The sequence below is a fragment of the Girardinichthys multiradiatus genome, chromosome 4 (assembly GCF_021462225.1).
Source record: "Girardinichthys multiradiatus isolate DD_20200921_A chromosome 4, DD_fGirMul_XY1, whole genome shotgun sequence".
NCBI classification, from domain to species: domain Eukaryota; kingdom Metazoa; phylum Chordata; class Actinopteri; order Cyprinodontiformes; family Goodeidae; genus Girardinichthys; species Girardinichthys multiradiatus.
Genome location: NC_061797.1, coordinates 26797405 through 26816358, shown reverse-complemented (window position 1 = coordinate 26816358; position 18954 = coordinate 26797405). Strand labels below are relative to the sequence as shown.

At 43.1% G+C, this 18954-nt stretch overlaps 1 protein-coding gene across 1 annotated transcript; it reads right to left on the bottom strand.

Moving 5' to 3' along the window:
- Window position 1: 1 nt before the first annotated feature.
- On the bottom strand, window positions 2-18954 carry ampd3a (adenosine monophosphate deaminase 3a). The gene is made up of 16 exons (XM_047362939.1): window positions 18899-18954; window positions 18548-18605; window positions 7981-8203; window positions 7709-7889; window positions 7461-7626; window positions 7163-7382; window positions 5333-5462; window positions 3617-3811; window positions 2836-2967; window positions 2592-2755; window positions 2388-2514; window positions 1702-1865; window positions 1295-1415; window positions 480-653; window positions 267-377; window positions 2-184 (listed from the first exon to the last, which is right to left on the bottom strand). Exons 2-16 carry the CDS (start codon window positions 18582-18584, stop codon window positions 14-16), a joined length of 2316 nt encoding a protein of 771 aa, XP_047218895.1. The 5' UTR covers window positions 18585-18605; window positions 18899-18954; the 3' UTR covers window positions 2-13.

The following is an 18954-nucleotide window of genomic DNA, read 5'->3' as shown; positions in this document are numbered from 1 at the left end:
GTTTCTTTTAGTTCTAGTAGGAGTTTATAGCATTGGACTTCACTGCATCGGCTATGAAGCTGAGTTCGTTGCACAGCGTCTCATGTCTGTAGGCCATGCGGATCTGGGCAACATTGGTCCGACGGATATCATTGCCTTCATGTCCATCTTTCAGGTAGTTCACTCCTAAAAACTGCTTTTTCTCCTTAAAAATGTTGGAGATAGTTAATTAACTTTAGAACAGATTTGGTGACACCTGATCAAACTCAAAAGTATGTAAATGTTACCTGGTGACTTAGTCCACTTTGCAGCACACTGTTCCTGGCAATCTCACAGACATCACAGGTGCTGAGCTTCCACAGCTGAGCTGCTATAGCGTACTCTTCCATCAGCGGTTCCTACGACAGGACAAATTGTGTAAAAAGAACTATTTGCATAAGTCTAAATCTGTATGCTTGAATCTCACGGTTTGCAGAAAATATGTTCCTGCATGTTTTTACCTTGGTGTAGTGAAACTGCATGGGATCGTCAGTGGACAGCGACACACACAGACCTTTGTGCAGGAACTCTCTGAGAGGGTTTTTGGAGTATTCCAGGAACAGGCTGTTGTTGCTGAGGGGAGACATGGCAATGGGCACCTGGGCCAGGTAGTACAGGTACTGCAGCACAGGACTCTGTATGGAAAGATAAATAATACTCTGGAAATCAATGGTGCACAGAGAAAACTCTTGTTTTGACTTTATGCCTTCGTGTGTGTTAAATTCCCTTCTCATGTATTTAAATTCTTCAGCTCCCATTTTTAACCTTAAATAGTAAAAAATGCTGCATAAAACAAACTCTGGTTTTATTGTCAAAATTTAGATTTGGGGATATAAAGTGTTTGTTTGAGCATTTATACATTTCAGAAGAGTTTTGCTGCCTCATGTTGCAGCCCAAATTATTTTCTTATTTTATAACTCCTTTTGTCCTCTTCTACTGCTACAGTGCTCTTATTTTTAGTTAAGTGAAGAATCAAGACACTACCAAAACAAACAAAACTGGAAGCAATACAGACATTTATGCATAAAAATGAAAAATACAAACTCCCACCCAGTTAGAACTGTTCATTTATTTGCATTTTGTTTTAAAAAGGTAGCAAAATAAGGATAAAGAAAACTAGACAAAGGTCCTATCAGTAATTTTAATCACCACCACTTGCAGTGAAACCTCAATTGTGTCAGCTACTTCCTCCCTGTTTCCTGGTTACTGTTTGGTTTGAAAATCTTTTATGTAGAAACGACAGGTCGGAGAGAGTTATGGCGATACATCAAGGTACCTTTTTTAGGTTGAGTCCATGTGAGATGTTATCTGCAGCCAGAAAGGCAGAGACCAGATGGGTGATCGATCCTGCTTCTCCACAATGGGGACGAAACTGGAAAGTGTTCAGTCCACGCTCTCTGTGGAGGACAGAGGTCAGCTGAACGAACTACTAACAGAAAACCCGGTTCATCCATCAAACTACAGTTATCTGTTCTAATTATCAAAGTTTTCTGTCATCTGTTATTGTTCTGTTTAGATTTACTTTGCTGTGATTGTTTCTATACAAAATGAACCATCTACTGATGGCAGAATATACAGTAAACAACTTCAAAATCATATGGAAAATACACTTTCCTCCATCTAAGCCCTTCTTTTTAATGATAATTGTATGTTTTAGGAGGAATAACTGTCATTAGATCTTACTTTCTCAGGTTGTTGAGCACCATGATGTTGGCATACATGTAGAAGATGTAGTAGCTGTAGGGAGGGTTGTCATGTGCGGTCCAATGCTCTGGCTTTGGGCTCTTGTAAGAGAACATGTGGTTGCTGTGTTTGGACTCATCATCTACGCTGTCAAAGCCTGAAACCTGCAAAAAACAAACCGCAAAATGTTTCTTTTTTTTTTTTTTTTTTTTTACTGTAATAAAAAAATAAAAAAAAGGAAAGTGTTCTTTTTTACTTTATTAAAAGGGAAAAAAAGTTAAACGATACATGTTAATCTTTTGCTACATTTCTTCAAATAGCTTGTTTCAATGTGTGACTTTTGTTCTAACTAATAAATGATAAATAATGCTCAGAGCTTTCAGGAACTTTCTAATCCTACTCTCATATAATGACCATGTGGCTTTTAAAACACACTATAAAATGCTGTTCTTCTATATGAGGAGCTCGCTTTTTATGAATATATAACTCAGATTTGTATTAATTTTGCATGTGAAGATCTTTGTACACCAAGCCACATCTGCGTTTAACTGACAGTTTTTACAGGAACAAAGATTTTTAATAAGGTTTTTATGAAACCAACTATAAAGTGCTCATATTCTGCATAACAAATCTTAAAGTTCTTTACAGAGTAAATTGTGTATTAATAAACAAATGTACATACTTACATATTTGAGGAAAACGTGAAGTTCTTTGTGGTTCTGTGGATTAACAGATGCCTTGAAGAGAGGAAGGAATATGTTCTCCACAATCTTGGCAAAATTTGATACCAGTTTCTTTGACTTGAAAATATCACTTAAAAGAAAGTAAAAACATTGTTAACACTTGATAAAAGCTTAGAGGCTTTCATATTTTAACGAAATGGCACTCACTATATTCTGGGAACTTGAATCATCCACCTCATGTTTGGTGAGTGGACCTTGTGATGAATGAACCACTTTGCGAGAGTGTCCCACTCATCAGGTGAGCATCCGTATATCGACAGGCGTGGCTCTGCATGCTCATACTTACTCTCTTCCAAGTCAACGGCCACCTCCTGAGAGATGTAAGGAAAAGTGCAGTAAACTCTATCTGCTCTTGCGCTAATTGAAAATGTATGGCTACAGGATGAGGTACCTTTATGATCCGGGCAAAGTATTCTCCATTAATGTAGTTGTCTGTTTTCAGAAAGATCTCCCGAAGTTCACTGGCACCCATAGGGTTATACTTTGAATTGAACTTGTCAAACCGGTGAAAGGTTTGCCTCCCCTGGATATTTCATAAGTCACAAAGAGAAACTGTAAAGTTAGAATGATCAGCATTTGTTACTGAGCTAGCAGAGACATGATCCAAATGAAATTGTCCAAATAACAAGCAGAAATAGCAGAAGCTTATAGAAAAGAAGTTTCACTTTTTTTATCCATCCATCCATCATCTATACCCACTTGTCCCTGTAAGGTCACGTTGGAGCGGGTGCCTATTTCTAGCGGTCATTGAGAGAGAGGCACGGTGCACCATGAGCAGGTCGCCAGTCCATCACAGGGCAACACAGAGGCATACAGGACAAACAACCATACACACACACACTTATACCTAGGGCCAATATAGAGAGACCAGTTAACCTAACAGTCATGTTTTGGAACCGTGGGAGGAAGCTGGAGTACCCGGAGAGAACCCACGCATGCACAGTGAGAACATGCAAACTCAGTAAAGAAAGACCCCAGGCTGGGATTCATACCAAGGACCTTCTTGCTGCAAGGCAGCAACAGTGCCACCTGCTGTCCCACGGTAAAGCCCGTCACTTCTTTTAAACTATAATATAAAAACTTTTACTAAATTCAACAGGTAAAAATAAAATAATCAAACAATCAATCAATTTTAAAGTGCATGTAACAGTTAATAATCATTGCTTCCTTACAGCATGTACATCTAGAGAATCCACAGTGAGGTCATAGGCATCCATGCTGAGACTGTGAAAAACCTCCTGCAGGGTCATCTCTTGCCCATCTTTTTCCAAGACTACACGGTCTTTATCAGACTTGTATCTTTCCTGGATGAAGGTCAGCAGGTGTTTCTGAGACATGCATGCAGCTGCATGGATGTGTGTGTCAACCTGGAAGAAAGACACAGGTTCTGTGTGCTGCATAAATACACAGTTAACTTTCAACAAATTGTAGCAATTACTGAAAACATGTTTTTGAAATCCTAAATATTGTTTTCACTGACTTCGGTGTTAGTAAACAAAAGATTTGGACGAGATTTCAGATTTTCTTTGAGATCTGCCAAACGTTTGGCTGATTACGATTTCCTTTCCGAGGTCTACACCCAAACTCACTGTTTAAATTTTCTTTTAGAGGAAAAAATGTTTACAACATTGACCATAAACGAACAAATATAGGTTGCTTGATAGAGGTTGTATTTCTGAATCATACAGAAAAGGAGATTATCTTAATTTATGCATCAAAATTACTACCCTAACATCTATTAGATTTTTACTAAGCTCAAAACGAAGTGCACCACAGAACATGCCATTTGTTGATGCATTTATGGACAGAAAAGAAGAGAGAGTTTTCAGTTTTGATACATTTTATAAGATGGAGAAAAAGAAAATAAATTTTTTCAGTAATTTAACTGTGATTTAGGGAATGGTTGCCAGTATTGATCCCTGGCTAACTAGTCATTGTTAGTACTTTAGTGTCACCAACTGGTAATCATATCTGTTACTAAGGTTTTCCATAAAGTGTTAGCAAGGGAAATAAACTCTGGCCTTGTTCTAGACTCCAGTGGACCAGGGTAAAGCATTTGGAAATATGTTCTTTTTAAATCAAGAACATGAAAATTACAAAAACTATCCAAACCCTTGGAAAGATACAGCCAATATTTCATTTTAAAACATGTCTGAATAATAGTTTATGCTGTTATTACTGGCATGTAAATAAAAAAAAAACATAATGTATTCTGGGGAGAGCTTAGAGCCTGGTGTTTCTGTTCACATACACTACCGGTCAAAAGTATTAGATACACTTTGTCACTTAATGGGTCTCTTTATTTTTATGACTATTTCAATTTGAGATTCTCAACAGATTCAGGCAACAAACACACATGGGATTATGTAGTAAACAAGAGGTGGGAAATAACTCTAAACATTTTTATATTTTAGATTCTTCAAAATAGCCACTCTTTGCTTTGATTACTGCTTTGCTCTCTTGGCATTCTCTCCATGAGCTTCATGAGGTGGTCACCTGAAATGGTTTTCCAAAGAGTCCTGAAAGAACTTCCCAGAGGTTCATTGAGAGACGGCCAAAGGTTAATATTTCAGTCATCACGGCAAAGGGTGGCTACTTTGAGGAATATAAAATACAAAACATATTTTAAGTTATTTTTAAATTTTTTTGCTACATGATTTCATGTGTTCATTTACTGTTTTGAGGTCTTCAGTGAGAATCTAAATGTAAATAGTCATAACCAAAAAGAGATAAGAAAAGGGTTCTAAAACTTTTGACCGGTAGTGTATATGCTGTCAAAAACATCACTGAAAACACATGGCACAAGGCCAAACCATTTATTTTGGGTGGGTTATTTTAAACTTGCTCTAAGATTGGTCCATTTTATACCTTATGAATAAAATAGTTACCTTCCTAACATTGTAAAAGTCTCTGTGAGGCACACTTTTCAGCTCCTTAAGCTCAGCCATCTCGTTGAGCATCTCATGGAGGTGGAACTTTGAACTTAAGAAGTTTAGTCTTCTGTGACAGTAGGTCTTGCTGAAAATTAAAGTGGAACTTTATTTATATCTTATATACAGGTCCTTCTCAAAATATTAGCATATTGTGATAAAGTTCATTATTTTCCATAATGTCATGATGAAAATTTAACATTCATATATTTTAGATTCATCGCACACTAACTGAAATATTTCAGGTCTTTTATTGTCTTCATATGGATGATTTTGGCATACAGCTCATGAAAACCCAAAATTCCTATCTCACAAAATTAGCATATCATTAAAAGGGTCTCTAAACGAGCTATGAACCTAATCATCTGAATCAACGAGTTAACTCTAAACACCTGCAAAAGATTCCTGAGGCCTTTAAAACTCCCAGCCTGGTTCATCACTCAAAACCCCAATCATGGGTAAGACTGCCGACCTGACTGCTGTCCAGAAGGCCACTATTGACACCCTCAAGCAAGAGGGTGAGACACAGAAAGAAATTTTTGAACGAATTGGCTGTTCCCAGAGTGCTGTATCAAGGCACCTCAGTGGGAAGTCTGTGGGAAGGAAAAAGTGTGGCAGAAAACGCTGCACAACGAGAAGAGGTGACCGGACCCTGAGGAAGATTGTGGAGAAGGGCCGATTCCAGATCTTGGGGGACTTGCGGAAGCAGTGGACTGAGTCTGGAGTAGAAACATCCAGAGCCACCGTGCACAGGCGTGTGCAGGGAATGGGCTACAGGTGCCGCATTCCCCAGGTCAAGCCACTTTTGAACCAGAAACAGCAGCAGAAGCGCCTGACCTGGGCTACAGAGAAGCAGCACTGGACTGTTGCTCAGTGGTCCAAAGTACTTTTTTCGGATGAAAGCAAATTCTGCATGTCATTCGGAAATCAAGGTGCCAGAGTCTGGAGAAAGACTGGGGAGAAGGAAATGCCAAGTCCAGTGTCAAGTACCCACAGTCAGTGATGGTCTGGGGTGCCGTGTCAGCTGCTGGTGTTGGTCCACTGTGTTTTATCAAGGGCAGGGTCAATGGAGCTAGCTATCAGGAGATTTTGGAGCACTTCATGCTTCCATCTGCTGAAAAGCTTTATGGAAATGAAGATTTCATTTTTCAGCACGACCTGGCACCTGCTCACAGTGCCAAAACCACTGGTAAATGGTTTTCTGACCATGGTATCACTGTGCTCAATTGGCCTGCCAACTCTCCTGACCTGAACCCCATAGAGAATCTGTGGGATATTGTGACGAGAACGTTGAGAGACTCAAGACCCAACACTCTGGATGAGCTAAAGGCCGCTATTGAAGCATCCTGGGCCTCCATAAGACCTCAGCAGTGCCACAGGCTGATTGCCTCCATGCCACGCCGCATTGAAGCAGTCATTTCTGCAAAAGGATTCCTGACCAAGTATTGAGTGCATAACTGTACATGATTATTTGAAGGTTGACGTTTTTTGTATTAAAAACACTTTTCTTTTATTGGTCGGATGAAATATGCTAATTTTGTGAGATAGGAATTTTGGGTTTTCATGAGCTGTATGCCAAAATCATCCGTATTAAGACAATAAAAGACCTGAAATATTTCAGTTAGTGTGCAATGAATCTAAAATATATGAATGTTAAATTTTCATCATGACATTATGGAAAATAATAAACTTTATCACAATATGCTAATATTTTGAGAAGGACCTGTAAGTATTAACAATTGGTTTTTTAACCAGGATGACTGAAGCCTGCTTATTTTGGTAACTTACGTGGGCCCATCTGTGATCATTGTCAGCACATGACTGAGATCTATGGCAAAGGTCTCCAAGTCTGGGTAAGGAAGATCATTGGGCTGTTCCTTTCTGAGTGCCTCTGCACTGTTATACACATACACAATGCCATCCTTCATCTTCAGTTCATAGTTCAGATTCTCAGGGATGTTGTCCATACTGTAGGGATCCTCATCTCCTGCAGGACATGGGCATACGTCTGAAGGGCACAACGATGTTCCATTAAGGTCACACAAAGTAGTATAAACCATATTCTAAAATGTCAGACACGTCATACCAGGCAGGACTTCATCTTCTACATCCCATCTCATGTTCTCAGCACTGCGAAGGAACTGGCTTGTTGTTCTAGAGAATCTGTGATAGGCTAGCTTTGAATACTTCTCTCTAAGCAGCAGAGCTTTAAACAGACTTCTGGCTGCCTGCTCGTAGTCTTCCACTGTGACCTGTGTTTGAGAAGGACATTACACATAAATTAAAGTTATTGGGGACCAGATATACAAACTCCTTGAAAGTCATTACACTTACTCCAGCACAGTAATCACCACTAATGGTAACTCTCTGGAAATCAGGACAGTTTTCTGCTACTGATGAGAAGGTGGAGCTAGTGGACACTGATGGTGTAACTGTCCTGGAATCTGGGTAATCTATATTCCCTGGGATCTGCAGGGACAGGGACTTGGAACGGATCAGCCTCAGGCTTTTTCTCCTGAAAAATTTGCAACATAATGCTGAATTGTTACATTCTAACATGATATGACAGAGCTATACTTCAGATTCAGAGAGATGGCAAGACCTACCTCTTGACACTCTCCTCTGACTGTTGCTCTGCCAGCTCCTTAAGCAGCTCATGATCTTTGGCTTGCTGTAGGCCAATTGGGCAGTCCTCAGGCACAGTGAACATTGACAAGGCATCCTTGTTGACTTCTTCTTTTAGTGCCGAAGCATAAGCTTTCTCAGCCAGTAGCTGCGCCTTCTTCTCTGCCTCACTTAAAGTTCCCTTTGGGAATTGACGAGGCATGTCTGGAAGAGGGCAGAAGGTACAATAAAATGGCAGGCAACAGCAAGGTGTCACAGAAGGACTTGCTCTGACCAGTTTGTGTTTTGTAAACAGGGGGTTGTATGAGGTTTTGTGTGCAAGGCATCCAAGGACAAACTTCTGCAAAGGAGCACCACCTACTGAGCATTGTCTGAACTGCTTTTGTTTAAGTTTGTTCAAAAGCTGAAGTTTTCCTGCAAGATGAACTTGGTCATTTTTTGTAAACCTACACTTAGAACTCAAGAAATACAACAATACAAATTAGCCAAACAATTAGACTGTTGTTGGAGCCAATGGTGTAGTAATGCAGTTTTTTAACCACCTCTTTACAACAGATGACATCTATGCATCCTGCCAAGCCGATTTGTCATGAGTATTTACAGTTTCTCTTTTTGTGTAGCGTTGCATGCAGTCTTTACTTTATACTCTTCATTGTCCTACAAAAATAAAGGTTTCTACTTTGAAATCGGCTCTAAAAATACAGTCTTTCAATAAATGACTAATTTTGCAAATCATTTCTGCTTACACCTCCAAAACATTAGTTGGCAGTAATGTGTAATGTACACTCCCTGGCCACTTTATTAGGTACATCTGTCCAACACACGGACCTGTCCCAACGTCCAATCACATGGCAGCAACTCAATGCATTTAGGCATGTAGACATGGTCAAGACAATCTGCTGAAGTTCAAACCGAGCATCAGAACGGGGAAGAAAGGGGATTTAAATGACTTTGAACGTGGCGTGGTTGTTGGTGCCAGACGGGCTGGTCTGAGTATTTCAGAAACTGCTGATCTACTGGGATATTCATGCACTACCATCTCTATGGTTTACAGAGAATGGTCAGAAAAAGAGAAAATATCCAGTGAGCTGCAGTTCTGTGGGCACAAATGCCTTGTTGATGTCAGAGGTCAGAGGAGAATGGCCAGACTGGTTTGAGCTGATAGAAATACTAAAATAACCACTCGTTACAACCAAGGCATGCAGAAGAGCATCTCTGAACGCACAACATGTCAAACCTTTACGCGGATGGGCTACAGCAGCAGAAGACCACACCGGGTGCCATTCCTGTCAGCTCAGAACAGGAAACTGAGGCTACAATTCGCACAGGCTCACCAAAATTGGACAGTTGAAGACTGGAAGAATGTTGCCTGGTCTGATGAGTCTCGATTTCTGTTGAGACATTCAGATGGTAGAGTCAGAATTTGGCATCAACAGAATGAGAACATGGATCCATCCTGCTTTGTATCAACGGTTCAGGCTGGTGGTGGTGGTGTAAGAGTGTGGGGAATATTTTCTTGGAACACTTTGGGCCCCTTAGTACCAATAGAGCATCATGTCAATGTCACAGCCCACCTGAGTATTGTTGCTGACCATGTCCATCCCTTTATGACCACAGTGTATCCATGTTCTGATGGTTACTTCCAGCAGGATAACACGCCATGTCATAAAGCACGAATCATCTCAGACTGGTTTCTTGAACATGACAATGAGTTCACTGTACTCAAATGGCCTCCACAGTCACCAGATCTCAATCCAATAGAGCACCTTTGGGATGTGGTGGAACGGGAGATTCACATCATGGATGTGCAGCCGACAAATCTGCAGCATCTGTGTGATGCTGTCATGTCAATATGGACCAAACTCTCTGAGGAATGTTTCCAGTACCTTGTTGAATCTATGCCACGAAGGATTAAGGCAGTTCTGAAGACAAAAGGGGGTCCAACCAGGTACTAGCAAGGTGTACCTAATAAAGTGGCCGCTGAGTGTACATTGTAGACTTTCTCAATAGCCACTCTATTCAGTCTTAAGATTAATGTACATAGGTGTTTTTCTTTAAACAAACATAATGCACAGACTGTTGGACACTGAAGTTTTGCTTTGTTGTAGAATGCTGCAAGCAACTGTCTGTCACGTGACTCTGGAAAGGGATTATGGGCAGAGTTCATGTTCATTGTTAATCATTTGTTAGCTTTTTTAGCATTATTCTTTTAGTGTGTTAGTCTGTTGTTGTTTCCCATGTTTGAGTTTATTATGTGTTAGTGAGGAAGGTAGTGGGCATGAAGACTTGTTGGGTTCCAAATGTAAATTAATTTGCCACCTACTGAAAAGTTTCTGTTGAACAGCAGATGCCATACTACTAATTATGTTACAGTAACGCAAATACATGTTTACCCAACATAATTACATTTAGGTCAGTCAACAAAATTATTTCTTGCTAAAAGAGTGCATTTATTTTGGTGGCAATTCTATCCATAATTTTATTACGTTCTGTGAACAAGTTATTTTTTTGTGTGCATCTATTGCTTTTAATTAAAAAAAAAGTAGATGTGAAAAGACCTGGATTGAAAACAGAATTGTCTTTATTGAAGACTTGTTTGATGGAAAAAGTAGCCTCTACACTTAAGAGTGCTTTTTTTAAAGCCAGATTTTTTCCACCTACATTTTCTTTAATTCAGTTACCTCTCTCTATCTCTGTGGGTGTTACGACCCGGCCCAAAAAGCCATAACAAAGAAAAGGGGGGACACGACAACAAAATAGTTTTATGCCCTTTTAAAATCGTTTATTTAAAATAAAGAATAATCCGTCTGTATGTTGTCAGTGTGAATGTTTGGTATGCTGTATGGAATCAGTAAGGCAGGGTGTAGTGAAATAAATGTTGTACCGCAGTGAGTGTGTAAAATGCCTTCATGGCGGCAGCATGGCTGGTCTCACCAGATACCTACAGTGGTGCCTGACAAAAGTCAAACAAATTCCAGGCCAACTACACCAGCAGGGGGTGGTCACACTCCCACCCATAAAGAGCAGGTTCCCCGTGAAACCCTGCACCAACCTACAAGTTCTCGACTTACATACAATACCAAGTTCAAAAACCCACCCACCTTTACAGTGTTGCCTTTTCAAATAGAATACTTTGGCCAACAGATTTTTGTGCCCATGAATTTAATCCTCCAACCACTTTCCAGCCCAGCAACTGGTGCACACAGAAGCCATTTAAGGGATAGAAAGAGCGAGAAAGAAGGAGAGGAAAGAAACAGGCAATTCTGGCTACAATTCTGGAGCACAGCGTCTGCTACAATGTTATCTTTTCCTTTAATATAGCTGGAGGAACAATAACCAATGGCCCAGGCGCTGATTCGGACATTTCAAAGAGGACAAAAACGTAAGCGGGTTGTAATCCATGTGTACCACAATGTTAGCATTACCACTCAAATAAACATCAAAATGTGTTAAAGCCAGGATTAAAGCAAATGTTTCCTTCTCACTCACAGAGTAATTCAATTGATGCTTATTGAACTTGTTGGGAAAGTAGCTGATCGACCTGCAAATACCCAGATCATCAACCATGTAAGAACAGCTCCAAGACAGGAGCAGCACAGATGCCTTTTAACCCGTTCGAACGACTGCTGAACTTTTGACAAAAGCATCTATAATACAGACTGCATGGTGGTGTAGTTGGTAGCACTGTTGCCTTGCAGCAAGAAGGCCCTGGGTTCAATTCCTGGCGGGGGTCTTTCTGCATGGAGTTTGCATGCGTGGGTTCTCTCTGGATACTCTGGCTTCCTCCCACAGTCCAAAGACATGCGTGTTAGGTTAATTGGTCTCTGTAAATTGTCCTTAGTTGTTTGTGTGTTGCCCTGCGATCGACTGGCAACATGTCCAAGGTGTACCCCGCCTCCTGCCCATAGACTGCTGGAGATAGGCACCAGCTTCCCTGCCCAACGAGCCCAGAAAAATGTATGAGCTCCTTCTTAGTAACTGGAACATGAAATTGCACAACTCCCTGAGCCTTTGACTGTCAACCTTGCCCCCACCAATGAGTGAAAAGTTCCCTGATGTGCTCTACAAGTGTCCTCCCAAGTGTCAAAATACACAACCACGTCATGCAAGTAAATCGCAGACATATGAGCAACCACTCTGTTCATTAGTCATTGAAATTACACTGTTGCATTTCTAACCCAAATGGCATCACCGTATAAGCGTACAAGCCTGTCTGAGTTATAAACGCAGACACCTCATGCGTGCGCTTAGTCAACAGCAAATGCCAGTAGCCCTTCAGAAGATTAAATTTACTAACAGATTTAGCAGAACCCACTTGCCCGTTGCAATCGTCCATTCTTGGAAATTGATGTATTGCCTCCAATAACTGTGTAACACAACCTTCCAGCAAGTAAGCAACCAAAGTGTCCAATTTACCCACCAATTTTTAAGGTGCCTGTGTGTAAAAGCAATGTCCAAGGTACCAGCATTACTGTCATCTCCCACAATAGATGACAGGGCGCTGTCCATGGTGCTGAAACTCTAAGCCACCCCAGTAAGCCTGTTTACCACACACACGTTGTTGCCACAAAATCGTCCAGATCAAATTCCATCCTCTATCACAAGAACGTACATACACCTTAACCACAAGCACAAAATAGCTTCACGGCAAACACACTGTAGAGTGAAGTGCTATACTGAAACAAGTGTACAGCAATAGGCCCTAAGAAAACATGTCCCCACGATGCTTCACCTGCCTGCCAAGTTTCACCTGAATACCCAAATCCTGGCTTTTCCTGTGATTCGGCAGTGGGTTAATTAAGCACCAAACCAGTGGGATATCAATCCCATGGACTGCCCCCGAGATCACGGCTTGTGCAGTGAACACTGCTGACCCCCACGACACTAGAAAACCAACAAAAAGGTGAAGCCTAAAGAAACAACACCTAAAGTTACGCAGTCAAAAATTGATAGCAATATCTTATATTATGTAGCCTACCATAAGACAAAAAACAAAATGGGGATTCCTTTTTCAAAGTCATATTTTTGCCATATTATTCAATGTCACAGTTCGACACTAAATATTTAGTTTAGAAACTAAATGTTTAACTCCAAACTAAATATTTAACACCAAACAAAATATTTAATTAGCAAGCTAGCTTGCTAACTAAATATATAATTTGCAAGCTAAATATTTAGTTTGTAAACTAAATATTTAACTTGCTGATTAAATGTTTAGTTTAGAACTGTGACATTTCTAAATGTATGAATGACATGGTGAAAATATGACTGAAAAATGAACCCCCATTTTTTTTCTCTTATGACAGGCTACATAACTCAAAATATTGCTGTAAATTGTTTACTGTGTAACTTTACAAACGGCTCCCCATACTCTACTTGGCATGAGACACGAACACAAGACAGAACCAACAATTGAGGCAACACTTATATGGGGTAAGAACGCTGTCAAAAACAATGTGTATGTAAAAACGGAAATGTGTGTATATTAGTCAATAGTTGTGCATAAGTAAAATCCAAAAGAGGTATTGTATACTTTCTCTATAATAATACAAAATAAAATGTTACAACTTCAAGAAATTGCAAACACAAAGATCAAGTTTACAGTTGTGGTTTATTCTTTATGAATACAATAACAGTTTGTGAATACGATTTCTTTTCTTTGATAATACGAATTTACATCAGCAACTTGGTGTCACGTGATCTCGGGCTCAGAATATAGTGGGTGGAGTTATACAATGATGTACAGTAGGTGGCGGTATGCACCTCTGAATTTGTTGCGAACCGCTAGCAGAAGAAGAGAAGAAGAAGCAGCAGCACTAGCGCTAAGATGACGGACCAAGAAACTATGGTACAAAGCCAGGTAATGTTAAAAAGTTTATATATGTCTTAATGTCGTTAATATATGCTCTTGGTCCGTCATCTTGGTGCGAGTGCTGCTGCTTCTTCTTCTCTTCTTCTGCTGGCGGTTCGCAACAAATTCAGAGGTGCATACTGTACATCATTGTATAACTCCACCCACTATATTCAGGTTCATGCCTTGCTCAAACACAGCTTTTCTGCCCACATATTTTCTATAGGATTGAGATCAGGGCTTTGTAATGGTCACCCCAAAAGTTTGTTGTCCCTTATTTGTACTTTTATGTTGTCTGTCTATTAAAGGCTTCTTCCTCTCTTAGTGGTTTTTCACCCCATGTCAGCAAAGTACTTCTTTCACTGTGGAAAATGCTCTAACTAACTTCAGCCAGCATGATCACAATGTCTTTTGCTTTTTCTCCGGGGGTTGATTTGTATATTTTGCACCACAAAACTAATCACTGAGACACAAGGTCTAACTCATTAGTGAACAGTTTTGTGGATGGAAATTTCCATGCTTTTTATAATTGAGTATACTTGTTTGAACAGATGAATGTGGCACTTTCAGGTATCTGGAAATTGTACCCAGGGGTAAATCAGATATTCAGAGTTCCACAATGCCTTTCATAATGTCTTGGCTGAATGTTTTTATTTTCCCATGATGTCACAAAAAAAACAGCGTGTTTGAGGTTGCCTTAAAATACATCCACAGGTGGGCCTCTAATTAATGAAGAAGTTGTGAATTAGCCTACGAGAGGCTTAGAAAGCCATAAAATCATCATCTGAAACATTCTCTCTTAAATTATTCTGACATTTAGTAAACAGAAATTTCATTTTGGAAAACCTAACTGACCTGACGTTTAGCCTAATTTAATGTCAGGCAGTGAGAAAAAAATGGTTAAGTGTCTTTTTATACACTGTATGTAAATCTGGTATCAGTATTCGTTATTTACTTTAAACTGCTGAAATGTAAATATTTAAAGAACACACTAACTTCACATTGTAATATCAATATCTTCAACACAATAGCACTGTGAAAAAAGTATTTTTTATGCCTCACTGAAGTTTTTTTTATTATTTGATAAAAGTCTATTATCGAGGCACGTGACGTCGCCCGGTACGGCGGAGCCGGAGTCCCACCCTGGAGCCAGGCCTGGGGTCGGGACTCGTCGGAGAGCGCCTGGTGGCCGGGTTGCTCCTCGCGGGAACCGGCCGGGCCAAGCCTGAACGAGAGACGCGAGGCCATCCCCCAGTGGGCCCACCACCTGCAGGGGGAACCGTGAGGGACCGGTGCAAAGAGGATTGGGTGGCGGACAAAGGTGGAGACCTCAGCGGCCCGATCCCCGGATGCTTAGGCTGGCTCTAGGGACGTGGAATGTCACCTCGCTGGGGGGGAAGGAGCCTGAGCTTGTGTGGGAGGTCGAGAGATATCGACTAGAAATAGTCGGGCTTGCCTCCACACACAGCGTGGGCTCTGGAACCCATCTCCTTGAGAGGGGTTGGACTCTGTTCTACTCTGGAGTGGCCCACGGGGAGAGGCGGCGGGCTGGTGTGGGTTTGCTTGTTGCCCACCAGCTCAGCCGTCTCGTGTTGGGGTTTACCCCAGTGGATGAGAGGGTTGTATCCCTGCGCCTTCGGGTTGGGGAGAGGTCTCTGACTATCATTTCAGCCTACGGGCCGAGTGGCAGTGCGGAGTACCCGGCCTTCTTGGCGTCTCTGTCGGGGGGGCTGGATAGTGCCCCTCCCGGGGACTCCATTATTCTGCTGGGGGACTTCAACGCCCACGTGGGGAACGACAGTGACACCTGGAGATGAGTGATCGGGAGGAATGGCCTCCCCGATCTGAATCCGAGTAGTGTTTTGTTATTGGACTTCTGTGCTAGTCACGGTTTGTCCATAATGAACACCATGTTCAAACATAAGGGTGTCCATCAGTGGACTTGGCACCAGGACACACTAGGCAGGAGGTCGATGATCGACTTTGTTGTCGTATCATCAGATCTTCGGCCGCATGTTTTGGACACTCGGGTGAAGAGAGGGGCTGAGCTGTCCACTGATCATCACCTGGTGGTGAGTTGGATCCGCTGGAGGAGGAGAAAGCCAGTCAGACTTGGAAGGCCCAAGCGCATAGTGAGGGTCTGCTGGGAACGTCTGGCGGAGCCCTCGGCCAGGGATGTATTCAACTCCCACCTCCAGGAGAGCTTCGACCAGATCCCGGGGGATGTTGGAGACATAGAGTCCGAGTGGACCATGTTCTCCGCATCTATTGTCGATGCTGCTGCCCGTAGCTGTGGCCGTAAGGTCTGCGGTGCCTGTCGCGGCGGCAATCCCAGAACCCGGTGGTGGACACCGGCAGTAAGGGATGCTGTTAAGCTGAAGAAGGAGTCCTATCGGCTGTGGTTGGCTTGTGGGACTCCTGAGGCGTCTGACGGGTACCGTGAGGCCAAGCGTGCTGCGGCCCGGGCTGTGGCAGAGGCAAAAACACGGGCCTGGGAGGAGTTCGGTGAGGCCATGGAGAAGGACTACCGGTTAGCCTCGAAGCGATTCTGGCAAACCGTCCGTCGCCTCGGGAGGGGAAAGCAGTGCTTCGCCAACACTGTTTATAGTGGGGGCGGGGGACTGCTGACCTCGACTGAGGACATTATCGGGCGGTGGAAGGAGTACTTCGAGGATCTCCTCAATCCTGCCATCACGCATTCCGTGGTGGAAACAGAGGCTGGGGACTCGGGGTCGGACTCTTTCATCACCCAGGCTGAAGTCACTGAGGTGGTTAAAAAGCTCCGCGGTGGCAGGGCTTCGGGGGTGGATGAGATCCGCCCTGAGTACCTCAAGTCTCTGGATGTTCTAGGGCTGTCATGGTTGACACGTCTCTTCAACAATGCGTGGCGGTCGGGGACAGTGCCTCTGGACTGGCAGACTGGGGTGGTGTTCCCCCTTCATAAGAAGGGGGACCGGAGGGTGTGTTCCAACTACAGGGGGATCACACTCCTCAGCCTCCCTGGTAAGGCTTACGCCAGGGTATTGGAGAGGAGAGTCCGACCGATAGTCGAACCTCGGCTTCAGGAGGACCAGTGTGGTTTTCGTCCCGGCCGTGGAACAGTGGACCAGCTCTATACCCTCTACAGGGTGCTCGAGGGTTCATGGGAGTTTGCCCAACCGGTTCACATGTGTTTTGTGGACCTGGAGAAGGCATTCGACTGTGTCCCTCGTGATGCCCTGTGGGGGGTGCTCCAGGAGTATGGAATCGGGGGCCCTTTATTAGGAGCCTTGGTCCGCATTGCCGGCACTAAGTCGGACCTGTTCCCGGTGCATGTTGGACTCCGGCAGGACTGCCCTTTGTCACCGGTCCTGTTCATAACCTTTATGGACAGGATTTCTAGACGCAGCCAAGGGCCGGAGGGGGTCGGGTTTGGGGACCAATGGATTTCGTCTCTTCTTTTTGCAGATGACGTGGTCCTGCTGGCCCCCTCTAGCCAAGACCTACAGCATGCGCTGTGGCGGTTCGCAGTCGCGTGTGAAGCGGCTGGGATGAGGATCGGCTCCTCCAAGTCCAAGGCCATGGTACTCGACCGGAAAAGGGTGGCTTGTCCTCTTCAGGTTGGAGGGGAGTTCCCGCCTCAAGTGGAGGAGTTTAAGCATCTCGGGGTCTTGTTCACGAGTGAGGGAAGAATGGAACGGGAGATCGACAGACGGATCGGTGCGGCTGCCACAGTAATGGGGGCGCTGTGCCGGTCCGTTGTGGTGAAGAGAGAGCTGAGCCGAAAAGCAAAGCTCTCAATTTACTGGTCGGTGTACGTTCCTACCCTCACTTATGGCCATGAACTTTGGGTCATGACCGAAAGAACGAGATCCCGGATACAAGCGGCTGAAATGAGCTTCCTTCGTAGGGTGGCCGGGCACTCTCTTAGAGATAGGGTGAGGAGCTCGGTCATCCGGGAGGGGCTCGGAGTAGAGCCGCTGCTCCTCCACATCGAGAGGAGCCAGTTGAGGTGGCTCGGGCATCTATACCGGATGCCTCCTGGACGCCTTCCTTGGGAGGTGTTCCAGGCACGTCCCACCGGGAGGAGGCCCAGGGGACGGCCCAGGACACGCTGGAGGGACTATGTCTCTCGGCTGGCCTGGGAACGCCTTGGGCTCCCCCTGGAGGAACTGGAGGAGGTGTCTGGAGAGAGGGACGTCTGGGTGTCTCTGTTGAGTCTGCTGCCCCCGCGACCCGGTCCCAGATAAAGCGGAAGACGACGAGTACGAGTCTATTATCTTCAGAAATAATTTTCTGAAAAAGTTTCTTCATTTAAATAATTCTGACTGAACCACGCTAAATTGGACCTGAACACCTTTGTGTTGGCAAATCAGCAGAAAGGTTCTATAATGTGGAAATTGATCATTCATCATACTCATGCTTCCTTTGGAGAATAAGGACCATTAGTCATTATTTCCTGCTCCCAGTGTAAATCCCATTAAAGGCTGGACGAGGCCATTACCGGCCAACTAAGTCAGATCTCAGACACAGCTCACTTTAACCTGATATCTTTATCTTGTCACTTGAATTTTTCAAAGACACTTCACTGCACTTATTGAAGGAGTGACCAAACTGCTCTTTGTCAACATCATATCTCACAAAGAGGTCAGCACCACATGAGAAAAAGCCTTTTACTGCATTATGGAGATAGTGATGAGAGAATGGAAGAAGCTCACTTGACTGTTTTGAAAGAGGTGTGTCTCCTTGTCTCATCTCTTCCTCAGTGTCCAGGCCCTAGGGAAGTATAAAGACAAAAGGCACTGGAAATGCTTACACGAAAGACAACATACAACCTTCTTGAAAGAGACTCTCAGATAAAACTCATTTGTTTCCAGTAAGTCACCCAAAACATATGTTTCAATGTGAATTGGCATAAACCAGACATAAATTATATAATCCAACCCGATGAAATAACGGTATATCGTTTTTTTTAATTGTAGATTAAGATTTTAGGATGCACAAGTACACCAAATGATGGTTGCCTATCTCTGTAAACCAGCACTGAATGTTATAATACCTCCACTCACCTTCTCCACAGTCTCTGAAGTGGGTAAAACTGTGCACAGGTTCTCTCCCCAAAACA